Consider the following 13,169-nt stretch of genomic DNA (forward strand, 5'->3'; position numbering starts at 1 on the left):
TTAAATCCTATAAATATAGGTTTATTTTTAATAAAAATAATGATAAAACTTAATTAATTAAAACACTATATAATATATTCATCGATTAATTTTCAATCTTAAAACTTTTATATTAAGAAATTAATATTCTAAATATAATGTAATAAAAGATTTACCTATAAATAAGCATATTAACATATAAAATTCGAATTAACAAATTAATATCTTACTCTTTCATAAACATTAACCGTTCTGAAAAGTTTAATATAATACCTCATATAAAACTCTTAAAACCTTTCTCTTAATATAAAACATATAAAAGGATATCTATCAAATTCATTATTATACTCCTAATAGTTTCTAACCCTAAATTCTAAATGAATAATTATATAAATACAAATTCCTAAATAAAAATAAATCTTATCTATTATTATAGAATACTATAATAATACTCACAACCTTAAAAGTTCTTCATCTTTCAATATTCGCATATATAAATTCGATTATTCTACAATTAATTACATCATTTTAATTAAAAAGTAAAAGTAAAATAAAATAAATATATTATAATATTAAATATTAGTTTAAAAGAAAAACTCTCAATCGAAATTTATATAATTTATAAATGTAAAATAAATCTTTACTTTTATAATAAAAGAAATATGTAAACATAATATTTCTACATTAATAAAATCAAATTTCACATTAATCGAGATCATATTAGTAAGATTATCACATATCATACATTTATTGATTTCCTTATTATTAATATTATATATAAAATTATTGATATTCTTACTCTACGCACGGACCACATTGAGTGCCATTTGTCCGCACTCTAGGGGATAGCATTCATTCTCACAAGGACAGACGCAAAATAAATCAGGAAAAAATTCCCCCCCCCCACTATTAGATTTTCTCTGCCCCCCTCCCACTTTCATCCTTGTTGACGCGGCTCATCAGAAAACATTCGCCTCGCTAATTTGGACTCAGATCATGGAAGAGATTAACCTTGAATCCCCCGAGAATATATTAACTTTGATTGAAGAAACAAGTATCCACGGAGGACTTTCCCTAAGCGCGTTGAAGACTTCTCCGATGTGTTCTGTAGGACTTTAGACATGAGATGGGATTCCCGTGATCATGTACGTTTTAACTCCTTTTCATCTATTTCCCCGCCACCAGGGAGTCATCAAATTGATTCAATTTCGTATCACACGTATATCTCCGACTAGAGGAAATAGGGTTTTACGCGTGTGAGCTGCTAGTAGCTGCAACCGATGCTTCTAGATGACATGCAACGAAACAACGGGATACTAATTCCTGCCCGGACACCCAATCTTTTGACAATTTATTTTGTGATTTCATTCAAAACTTGCGGAACTGGTTTTGTACCACTTGAGATGAGACACTTTAGCTAAACCTAAACTCAGATCCCGTCAATTTTAACGCCTGACTTCGAATTCCGTATCGCTTTGAATTAGATCCCTATCGAAATTTACATCAAACCCTTGGTTTTCCGTCCGCCTTGCTAGAACGTTCTAGCCCTTGAACCCTGAGATTCTGAGAACAGGCACGCCACTCGATACCATACTACGTAGATCGAAACGGTGATTACAGCGATACCTTAACAAAATCTGAAACCATGGCAACTGTAGCGTCAGGGTCTCAAGCCGGCCATGACACCTTCGATGCACTCAATATCGAGTACGAAAAAGCTTATCGCGACAACCCCTTCAAGATTGCCGCCATTAAGAAAGCAATCACTCTATTAGACCCCGGTTCGAAGGTTCTCGACGTGGGATGCGGTACTGGGGTACCGGTTTCTGAGCTCTTGGCTGAAGCTGGATTGGAAGTGGTTGGTTTCGATATTGCGCCTAAGATGGTTGAATTCGCTCAAAAGAGAGTCAAGGGTACCTTTTCCGTGTCGGATATGGTGCAATTCCAGGTTGAAGATACGTTTTCGGGCGTCTTTATGATATTTGCTCATCTGCAACTTTCGTATGCAGCCGTTCATGCGGCGGTGTACAAATACGTTAGTGCATTGAAGCCGGGGGGGATATTTGTTCTCGGTCAGATGCCGAGTGATTCGTATGTTAAGGATGAAGGAAACGCAGCATATGATGAAACGAGAACGTATGTGGAGGATTACGATGCGCCATTTATGGGAGAACCACTTCCAACTTTTATGATGAGCGAGCAAGGGCAGAGGAACTTTTTGACAAGTATGGGATTGGAGATTGTGAGCGAGACGATTGATCAATTTCAACCGGATAATGAGAAATGTGAGCCGGAAATGCAGCAATATATTATTGCCAGAAGACCTGTGGATGGGAAGATTGTGGAGCCACAGCCACTTCCACAGAAGAAGTAGGGACGTCTAATCAAAATTTGTATACCAAACAAGAAGTAGATGTTGGAGATCAGAAATATTTCAGCTGTGTGATCTAGGTAAACCTTTCGTCCATAATCAATGAAGACTTTGAAGCAACTTGACAACCCACTCCATGTGGCACGTTATTTGGACGAAGAGATCTCAGAAGCCCTGAAAGCTTTGGGGAATATGGTAGACTCTATCTCTAGAAAGACGGTGGTTTGAATTCAAGTTCATTTATCGCCAACGTGATTCAGCTTTTAGGAGAACGTCAAGTTTTGTAACCATATATAGTTTTGAATACACCATTTTCTGCCACATACGACCATAGACTGAGGAATCTAGGGCATCCCGTCCGCTCTGCCATACTCAAGCCTCAGATCGGTAGATTAGTAGTTGGGTGGGTGACCACCAGCGAATCCCCACTGTTGTATGTTTTTGGCTTTTCTGTTTGGTCAATCCTGCTGCTGATCTTGCCATTTATTTTTGATAGGACAGTTTATCATTTAAAGCAGTACTATTGAGTCTCTTCCAATACCATCATGAGTAGAAACATCACGGTGATCACGGTGATTGAATATTTGGAGATTTTCTTGAGACCACCTTTCATGCCACATATATGTAGTGATATCCAGCCCCGGATGTTGAGCTTTTGCATGCAGGCTACGTGTATCCTGGCCGAATACTAACAAGCTTGAAAGGCCGTAACATTCTCTAGTTGAACACAATGCTGGCCACCCTATCATTCCCATTGATACCCCTCGAGAACAACAAAAAAATAAGAAATCTAGAAAACCCATGGGACAAATTGTGTAAAAGTTAGATGGTACGACTGTTGCATACAAGATATACTTTGGAAAACCAAATGCTTCATATGAGTTTCACCTTCTCTTGATTCCTTCTGTTTTGCTTTCTTATATTGACGGTAGCACAAGTTCAAAAGCCATACTTCGATCCTTACCTCATGATTCTCCCATTATCGGATTAGCATCATCAATCTCCCTTCCTCCAAATTAGTAGTTCCGCTCGTGGCCATTCAATATCTCAACTCCCACATTGAACCCGTCTTCCGATCACTACTGGTGCCTAGTCGAATCCTCTTGTTCCATGACTCTTTCTCCTTTGCCCATCTTCACAAGATTTCTGTGGTCTTGATCAATAGCGCATTCCGTCTCTTGATAGCCTAATCTCCGCTTGTCACTTTTTGCAAATACGCCCTGTGGCACTTCATACGGATTTTTAACCCGAAACGTCCACAGCGCCCTCATTGCACCGCCTCTTTTCCTCATCCGCTTCCAATTGTATGCGAGCCTTTCTGGAAGATTCCGAGTCTAATTTTGCCGGCTGTTCATTTTCCATGTGTAGACGAGCGAGGAAATAGCTTTTGTATGTTCCACTTGGATTACCATATGGTATATATGAAGATGGTTTGATTTCGCCCATGTACTCGTGGAGAATGGCGGTTGCATGTCGATGAGAATATCGGTCCAGTGAGTTCTAGCTGTCCATCTTCGCGCGATTGGATGTATTAGATGGAATGATTGCGATTGTTCGTGTACAAAATAACACATCTTTCGCCTCTGGAAATTTTTCTGTTATGTTAATAACGAGTTCATCGATTCATTTATCCAAAGATTGTCGAAGGAAGTTGTTACATCGCCATGTATTTGTATGTGGGTGCTAAAGCCATATCCGCAGGAACCTCCGCGGTAGATGTACATATGTACCAAACAGTTATATACCAGATGTGGATGCATGTTAACAGAGGCCATTTCTCCTTCACGCGTTGTCTCGGAGCGGAGTTTCAATGGGATTCTGCTCCTTGGGATCTTGAATTGCTTCATGGGGACATTGACCGATCCCTGGCTTTACCAACACGTTACAGATTCTAGAGATAGTTGAAATGTACCATGAGACTTTTTCTGGCGATATTGAAGATATTAAAATAGTTGGTTGAGAGGTCGTTTCATGAGCTTCACTTTCCGCGCCACATGGACTTGCACTAGCCACACTTTCAACCTTCGTAGGAAATTTTCTCAGTCTTCTGCACAAACACAACCACAGACAATTTGTCGTGATATTCTAAAATGTTGACAATCTTGAATGTCTCAAAGTTTCAACATTGAGATGAATGTGGCAGTCAACGATCACTCAATGTTTCCTAATTGCCGTGAACAAAGCTTGAGTGGCGACCATACCGGATGAAGTCTTCCTCTCCATTTCACAAAGAAGCATGATTCTAGAGTTGATGAGATCTTTATCGACAAATAGCATGAGTGTCATATCTCTTGATATGGTTCTTTGAAAATATGTTGACACACTTATGTGTCAAGGAGTTGGCGACTTTTATACGTTTTTCAACTAAGAATTGAAGGCTAGTGGCAGTATCGCTTTACCTTTACGGTGGAAGTTCAGCCATGTTACACAATAATACTTTCACGATTGAGGACAGGTCGTAAGTCGTGTTGTATGTGGAGTGAAGAGACGGCGAGGGTATGAAGGGAAGAATGAATTGTTTGCATGATTTTATTTGATGTTTATTGATCTGATAACGAGGAGGCGACATGATTAGCATTTGGATTTCAGGTTCTCTGAACTCTTTTTAAATAGTGGCACAAGTGTCTTGCAAGATCGATTGTCCTGAAATCAAGATTATCACTCTTTGCATGCTTTCCAACCATGATTTACGTCCATCAGAAGCGGTTCAAAGCAGTTTTCACATCCAAAAAGTTCCTGGATTGGAAAAGGATCAAACCACAAATCTCCCAATCTTCGCAAGTATCCGGGAAGCTGAGAAAGAACTTGAAAGCGTGGGATATGAACAAACGGTTAGCCATATCCATCAGTTCATTGATAGCATTAATTTACGAAACGGGCGTTCTTCAATGGGATCCTGTCGCAGTTTGAATCTTATTAGATTCAAATGTATGACGACCGATCGTTTTCTTCTTTGCAAAGCCAAAGGTAGCGAGAAATCTTTACAATGCGAACTTCAAAAGCATTTAAGGACTGAAGGACTGGCATTGATTTGGTGGCTACTGGTCAATCCGTACCCAAGTAGAGTTGACTGACTGGTCAGATCTCTGGCATTTTCTCCGTCTCCGTTTTGAGCCCGATTTCATGAGAACATTGAAAAACTTCAAGTCAAGCGTGGAATGAATAGCAATCTCATTACGTAATTACTCTGAAAGTAGTGGGCATTTAACAATTGCTACATGACTCATCTCGTTCGGCACATACTTTCGAGAATGGTATGACTTGGTATCTCAAGATGTTTCTGTCATCATGTCTATAATTTTGACGTTTGGTCAAGAGTCATTGCCAGAATCAAAAAGAGCTATTTCTCTACCAACGCTATAAAAAGTTGTGAGATTGGGAGATCATTGATCATGGCCGTCTCTGAGATATTGTTGACGACTGCGGCAAAGTGCTGCGATAATAATTCCGGAGCATGGTGATATACTATCGCATATCAAGAAGCCTCGCGATGTGTTATGGATTAACTTTCGAAATCAGCTTCATTACTTAGCCAAGATGCCTGCATGAAACATAACCTGTACCATTTCTTAGGATCAAGCGCAATTTCCATTGGCCTCTACGAACAGCCACGTAAGGAGTCTTCATTGCTTAGGGAAGCGTTTGGTTTAAATATATGACCTTTGCGTAAACAACTTACAACCAAACATTGGTTCAAGTTATCACTTCCCACTAGTTTCGATCATTGCTCGCGATTAATAAGTGGCACCCCTCCACCAAGTGATTGGCGCAAGCCAAATATAAATATAAGCAACAATACTTGGTAAATTAGAAGGATACACAACGCGCTGGCAGAGAAGGTTAATGATGAAAGAATTATACATCTCAAACCAAGTGTCGGCAGCTGGCCTCGAGACCAGAGCCACAGATGCTACTAATCGAATTGTTACCTTACTTTCCGTGCGGTGAATTGAATGGTCAACGTCAATTCCCACATCCGTTTTGTCAGAATACGACAAGTCAGTAATTCCCTCCATTGAAGAAATGGATTACTTAGTGGGTAATAGTCCAACGAAACATCAAATTCAATGAAGTTGGGTCAATTGGAAACAAGAATCGCCAGACTACATATGAAGTGATCCCTAGATTAATGGATTTCACGACTGAAGTCTGCCAATCAGAAATTGTCAAACTTTGAAGCCAATTGAAACAATCCGAAAGTTTGCAAGACTGCTTTCATCTCGAAGTTTGGATTTTGTTCCAATGTTAAAAGCTTACTCAAAGCTCAGTGTTGGAAGTCGAGCTTAATGTTTAGGATTAGCATGACTAGATCTAGTGCAACTTCGCAAAATCGATTGCGATGCTTGATAGTATGTAAGTTTGTTGAGGAGTAGCAGAGTAGCATCTCATTTCTCTATGAATTCACGAATAACATGATGGTTATCAAATTTGATTCACATGTTTATTCTTGATTGTTATGGTCACAAACTTTGGTGATGTAGTTTGTTGGTAATATGGCAACGGCACAAGTGTCCTTAGTTCTTGGACGCTGTGCTCATGGCAGTAGTATAGAAGACTAATTAAAAATAATAAAACAATGGAACCATGGTATACACTCCGAACGTCCCAAGCAAATCCCACAAATCAAACTATGCTCAAAGGATCTGCCTTATGCAATCTAACCTGTACCCCGTTCATACTTCGATTTGTGACAGTATGGTGGTACAGTACTGGGCCTGGTTTCTCTAAATTCTCAATCTGATCGTACTTTTGAAGAAATCTTATAATAATATATGAAGTCTCAGTCAACGAAAATTGTTCTGTAATTCAAATTAGCTATCTGTACATTAAGCATCTCAAAGACGGGGAAACTTACGACCAATACATTTTCTTGGGCCTCCGCCGAAAGGAATAAATTCCCATCCGGCCCTTCTCCCTTCCCACCTCTCTGGCCTGAACTTATCGGCATCCTCACCCCAGATATCTTTTCTATATTGCATCGCGTACGTTGATACCAAAACTCTTGACCCAGCTGGTAGAAACATAGGTTGTGTACCATCAGGGCCTCCTCCGCGTGGTAAAACAGTATCTTGATTACAAGTGCGATCATTCAATGGAACGGGTGCACCAACTCTTAACGACTCGTCAATCACATATTGTAGATATTTACAAGATCGCAAAGATTGAAATGAGATCTCTGAACCGGATGGTCCAAAGTCGGAGAGAATAATGCCTCTGAGTTTGGAGTAAATATCTGGATTGCGTGCAAGGAAATAAAATATCCAGCCGAGCAATGAACCAGTTGTATCGCGACCAGCGTTTAGTACTTGCAGCGTCTCGTGCCGAAGCTGGACTGGGTCTTGATTTACCTTGGCCAATTCATCCAAAAGCGAAAATGGCTTTTTCTCCGAATCGAATTTGGGCCTTTTTTCGTCTTGGGTTTGACGAAGGCATCCTTCCACAAATTTGTCGACCATTCGATGCACCTCGTCGCGATGATAATCAAAGTTGCGGCCTTTGACAAACCCATTCCACCGACCAGCAATACCTTTCATGAATAACGTTTCTTTTCCTGCATCAAGATGAAGTCCGAAAGTCCGAAAATCTGTGTCTTCGGTGCTCTGTATGGGGTTTGGACTGGCTGTATTACCTGCTTCTTGAGAATGTACAGATTTTCCATAGAGGAACTCAGTTGAGACGTCCAAAGTCAAATTGTAGAACAGAGGGGCTAGATCGACTTTTCCTGTCCATCCATCTTGAGTGCTTTGAAGTTCATGCCGAGCAAACAGTGCCTGAACGTGTCGCTCTTCGAGGTCGAGATCAGATACTCTATCTCTCGAGAATTGCGGTCGTACAAGTTGTCTGGAGTGTTTCCATGCATCGCCTATGTTTTTGAAATTAGCATTCGTGGTATATGAGAAGTAATTGCATGTATATCATCATCAAGTGAAAGTAACATACCCTGAGCAGTGAAAATAGCATCGCCGAGTAGCGGACTCCAAATTTCCCTCCTTTGTGGTCCAATATCCCATTTGTTTGCCTCAGTTTGTAGAATGAACTGCACCAAGCTTGGATCTCTTGTAATAATAATCTCAGTGTCTAAAACCATTCCCCTCACCGTCAAAGTATTCGGTGATATTTTATCCATAAGTTCCATGAACCATATCGGGCTTCTTCCTTCGCGATTTGCTCTCGCCGCTGCAATAACACTCATGATACCAAGAGGATCGGATCTAGACACTGTTGGAGGGGGCGCGCAGCCATGCCGTTCAGACTCTCGAAGACGCCTTCGCTGAGTGAGGTAGATGGAAATGCATTTTGAAAGAATGGCAATAATGCCAATGTACAAAGAAAGAGAAAAGATATACATGAATTAAAGATTTGATGATATTTTGATGATCTCAGGTGTTCGAGAATCTTATCAATTCAAATGGTGCTTGTCAACGGAGCATAATAGAATGGTAAGTAGAATCTTGTTGAGAGGAATTTCGACTGGAACAGGGATCAAAGGAATACTGAGGAGCTACATACATCAACTCGACATTGCGAAGATCTTCCAAAAAAAACAAAATAGAGTGTGCTAATTGTGATATAATTTAGACTCTGCATGATACAAGAGCGTTGCTATAACGCCTTTTCAGTGCCATTATTGATAAAAATAATATTTCGGAACTTGGATAAGCTTCATCGAAAGGCCTAGTTGGGGTACCGCTAGTGCGTGTAGATCATATCCTCGGTACAGCGGTCCACAATAATAGATCCCGGTTTATTACTAGTACTTCAATTATTGAAAAGAGGGTTGTGCTGAGCTAAGTAGGAACTATCAATGGATATGGTTATACGTATTTCTACAGGTGAGATGCTCGACGAAGTGGTGTGCGTTGTCAATATTTGTTGTGCCAGTTAATCGTCGAACGCCCTGGTTGTAAGTCGTAATAAACCCAAGAATCACCCAGAATATCCATGTTCTATCTGAATTGAGTTACATGTTATCTTGTTGATCAGAAACTTGCTCCCACAAAATATATCTGTACTCTGCATCGAAATCATGAACAAAGAACCATACCCACTCTCCCCACTCGACCACCTATCACCACACGTCCACGTCCCCAAGCTCCTCTATTTCTCCTCTAATTCAAACCCCCAAGCCATCATTCAAACACTCAAAGATGGCCTTTCAGAAACTATATCAGCATTCCCTATCCTTGCCGCATCAGTTGGGCCATCCCGAGAACTAAATTGTCAAAGAGGCTCACTTGCCGTGCAAACTCCTTATTTCAGCGTCAATGAAATCCTTTCGGTGAAGGATCTCAGTTCTAAATATGACTTTCAAAGTATTCAAGCCAACAAATTTCCTACCGATGCAGTTGATGGAGATGTGTTACCAGATTTGGCAAGAAATAACACTCAAGTTTTTCTTGCACAAGCAAACATCATCCGTGGCGGCATCATTTTGGTTTGCGCCGTGCATCATTGTGTTATGGATGAAGCGGGAATGTTTAACGTTTTGAAATTGTGGTCTACATTCTGTCATGGGGGAAATGGTCATGAATTGGTGACTGAAGAATGGATAGATAACTCTGCTCTGTTGCAAGGACGGGGAACGGGTAGATTGGAGGATTATCCAGAATACAAGCTGTTGCCAGAAGATTTATCATCCACGCCATATGTTTCTGTTTCTTCAGATGTTGTGGGAACGGGTGTATTTTTCTTCTCAGACGATTCTTTGCGACGTCTGAAAGAGCTGGCCAATGAGGGTTCGAACGATTTATCTTGGGTTTCTACAAATGATGCTTTGGTTGCACTCATTTGGTCTAGGATAACTTCGGCACGTTCAGCTACTTCAAACTCCGTCGAGCCATCTACTCCTTCGCTACTCGTCATGACGGTCAACGGACGCAACCGTATTCAACCTGCCATGTCCCCCACATTCACTGGAAATGTCGTATTGATTGCAAAATCTACAAGCACATTCTCTGATCTAATATCAAAGTCCACAAATACTACAGATATTGGAGCCATCGCACGCATCGTTCGCCAATCAGTGCGTGACGTCGATGGGGCAAGGGTTAAAGACGTAATCCAAGCAATCCAGCAGGTATCTGATCTCAACCGACTAGAGCCAAGCGGGTTTAAGTCCTACCAACGTAATGCTGGGTGCTCATCTTGGTCGGGACAACCATATTACGGCTTAGATTGGGGGGACAACCTCGGTGGTAAATGCAAAAGGTTTAGGTGGAGAAGTTTGAAGACTGATGGAGTCTTTGTCATTTTCCCGAGAATTCCTAGTGGTGAGGGAAAGGAAGCCGGAGAGGGGGGTTTGGAGATTTGCATGGGCCTACGGAGAGAATGTTTGCTGGCATTGAGAGAGGACAAGGTTTTTGGTCAATTTGCAGAGTGGAGATGCTCTTGAAGGTCGGGCTTTCGGCATGTCACGGTTAGCCTTTTTCCCAAAATTACCAGGTTGTGGTATTCAGCAATCTTATTTGAAACGATGTACATCTTGAAATTATTGATTATAGAGTTGATGCTGGCGACTTCTAAAAAAAACACACAAAATGCACCAGTACAATAATTCATCTCGCTAAAATGCACGTCCATATCCTGTTGAAGTGGATAAAATTATTTCCCCGACATAATAAACACTTTTTGAAATCTCGTTCCTGAACTTAGACGAGTTACGGATAGCTTGCCGCCCAATTGCGTTTACGATCTCCTACGGGGGTAATTCAGATGCCGATTACCCATCGACAGTAGGGATTCCTTGATAGGTTAGCCTATGATCTCTTCAATCCCTCGATTATCCATATAAATGATATAAACTTTCTTAGCGGGGAAAAGGATTGAGAGACCCTCAACAACAGCCACTGTATCATTGACGTCTAAGAAAGGAAATTCAACGTGCGGACAAGACGATGGCGTTTAAAGTTCCTCGAAACCTCGGATTCCGATTTTCCGCAAGATAGTTCAGACAAGATTCGATCTAGACAACAATTGCTCTATAACGTGAACTACAGAATACAGTAATCAAATTTGACTCAAGCAGAATCACCAAGATTGGGATTTGCAGAGTCTCTCCCGTTCTCGTACAGCATGTCTTGTATATAGTCCGTTGCTATTGCATAGAATTCTCCGAATTGGTGGGTCTTAAGCGGTGACGACAAATGTCTGCCCGAGCTTTGGTGGGGCAGCTGAAGTAGCGCTAGCTTCGCTGTCCCCCCCTGACTTGGCTAGATTTTGCTTAGCCTTATATCGCCAAGCTTAAAATGTCCAAATGCGATTGTCTCACGTGACTGTCGTAAGTATGGTTGTCTTTCACACTGAAGTAGCTTTTGTGGCGTTTCAAGCGGTCGACAAGGGAGTTCATTAATGTTAGTTTGAAAAGATTACTAAATGAAGGTGAGTTTGATGTTTGCTCTGTTATGTCCACAATTGCTTGATCCAGGTCTGCCGATCTCCCATTCGCATCTAAGATCCGGCGGTAGCGAAAACTTAACTCTCTCAGTAGCCTTCTCAGGAACACCAGATTCCCTTTTGGGGTTTTCTGTTGTCTTAAAAATGGTAGATCGGAATGCTCTGCTGATTCTGAGAATCCTGGTCGATTTATCGGTCAGTGGCCAGGATTGTGGTATATATTTTCATTCTCATTGCATTGGAAAACAAATAATTCATCAAACACTTCACATTCATTCATTAACAATCACACTCATTCACCAAACTACCCACTCATTAATCCACCAAACCACACTCAATCATCAAACCAACTTGTTCCCTCAAAACCCAAACCGAAAACATGCAATTCTCACGTATCTCTGCCCTTGCTCTCGTCGTTGTCCTTGCGGACTTCAGCATTGCTCTTCCCGTCAGCAAGGACTCATCCATTGCCGCTTTGAGCAAGCTCATTCCTGCCGATGCCACCAACGTGAGTAAAACTACAAATAGAATTATTAGGAAATCGTTTCTAATTGATTGATCGACAGATGATCCCTCGTAATGCAGGAAACCCGGGATACGAGGCTGCTCAAGCTGGAGAGGGTCCATTGGCCCCCGCCCACCCAGCTGAGGTCCACCCGACTCCAGTCCAACCAGTTGTTGTTCACCCAACTCCAGTCCAGCCAGCTGCAGTCCACCCAACTCCAGTCCACCCAGGTGTAGTCCAACCAGCCGATGTCCAAACCGCCGATGTCCAGCCCGCCAACATTGAACAAAGCGGATTCCACCCAACCATCCAGAACCCAGAGCAAGTACAGGGTGACCGAGTTGGAAACTCTTTGATCGATGTGAACAACCAGCTCCTTCTCCCTATTGATATCGACTGCGTTGGAATTGCCGTCTGCAACCCTGTTACAGTCCAAAGAGAGAGAGAGGCAAAGAACAGTGCATAGACTGTCACAGCTATGTATTGATCGTATTTCGATGGGGTGAGGGAAGATGATGCCGAGGTTCTTGAACATATGTAGTAGGGATTGGAGCGTGCATGTTTGTTGAGATGATACTTGAAATTTGGGAGAACTTTTTGGGGAGATGATTTTTGTGGAGATTTTTAATTCTAATACATATACTTTTTACATTTTTGAAATTGCTTGTATCCTTTGCCCCAAATTTTTGAATCCATGAACTTCCAATGAGTTTAAACAGATGAATTGCTTTTCTGACAAAATGAGAATGTCGAATTTCTCGAATCTACCGACATGTCAGCATTTGACAAGTTCGAGGGCCCAACGAACTCTGTTTTATTCTTGACTTCTGTCGTATAAGATAGGAAAGACCATGTTCTCAAGCACTCAACAAAGCGCACCTGTCGGACTAACGGCTATATAGCCTGCCTTCCCCCCACTCT

The 13,169-nt window shown here is 41.3% G+C and overlaps 5 protein-coding genes across 5 annotated transcripts; 3 read left to right on the forward strand and 2 right to left on the reverse strand.

Moving 5' to 3' along the window:
- Positions 1 to 1,624: 1,624 nt before the first annotated feature.
- EAF01_001023 (uncharacterized protein) lies at positions 1,625 to 2,353 on the forward strand (the record flags this gene model as incomplete). Its single annotated transcript, XM_038909273.1, has 1 exon — positions 1,625 to 2,353. One exon carries the CDS (start codon positions 1,625 to 1,627, stop codon positions 2,351 to 2,353), a length of 729 nt encoding a protein of 242 aa, XP_038776179.1.
- A 1,239-nt stretch (positions 2,354 to 3,592) lies between these two features.
- Positions 3,593 to 3,796, reverse strand: EAF01_001024 (uncharacterized protein; the record flags this gene model as incomplete). The annotated part of the gene is made up of 1 exon (XM_038909274.1): positions 3,593 to 3,796. One exon carries the CDS (start codon positions 3,794 to 3,796, stop codon positions 3,593 to 3,595), a length of 204 nt encoding a protein of 67 aa, XP_038776180.1.
- Positions 3,797 to 6,973: 3,177 nt separating this feature from the next.
- EAF01_001025 (uncharacterized protein) lies at positions 6,974 to 8,699 on the reverse strand (the record flags this gene model as incomplete). Its single annotated transcript, XM_038909275.1, has 3 exons — positions 6,974 to 7,149; positions 7,206 to 8,213; positions 8,291 to 8,699. 3 exons carry the CDS (start codon positions 8,697 to 8,699, stop codon positions 6,974 to 6,976), a joined length of 1,593 nt encoding a protein of 530 aa, XP_038776181.1.
- Positions 8,700 to 9,377: 678 nt separating this feature from the next.
- Positions 9,378 to 10,742, forward strand: EAF01_001026 (uncharacterized protein; the record flags this gene model as incomplete). Its single annotated transcript, XM_038909276.1, has 1 exon — positions 9,378 to 10,742. The coding sequence occupies one exon, from the start codon at positions 9,378 to 9,380 to the stop codon at positions 10,740 to 10,742; it is 1,365 nt and encodes a 454-aa protein (XP_038776182.1).
- Positions 10,743 to 12,122: 1,380 nt separating this feature from the next.
- On the forward strand, positions 12,123 to 12,714 carry EAF01_001027 (uncharacterized protein; the record flags this gene model as incomplete). Its single annotated transcript, XM_038909277.1, has 2 exons — positions 12,123 to 12,251; positions 12,310 to 12,714. The coding sequence occupies 2 exons, from the start codon at positions 12,123 to 12,125 to the stop codon at positions 12,712 to 12,714; spliced, it is 534 nt and encodes a 177-aa protein (XP_038776183.1).
- Between the last annotated feature and the right edge of the window lie 455 nt (positions 12,715 to 13,169).

This window comes from Botrytis porri (assembly GCF_014898465.1).
Source record: "Botrytis porri strain MUCL 3234 chromosome Unknown BPOR_001, whole genome shotgun sequence".
Lineage (NCBI taxonomy): Eukaryota > Fungi > Ascomycota > Leotiomycetes > Helotiales > Sclerotiniaceae > Botrytis > Botrytis porri.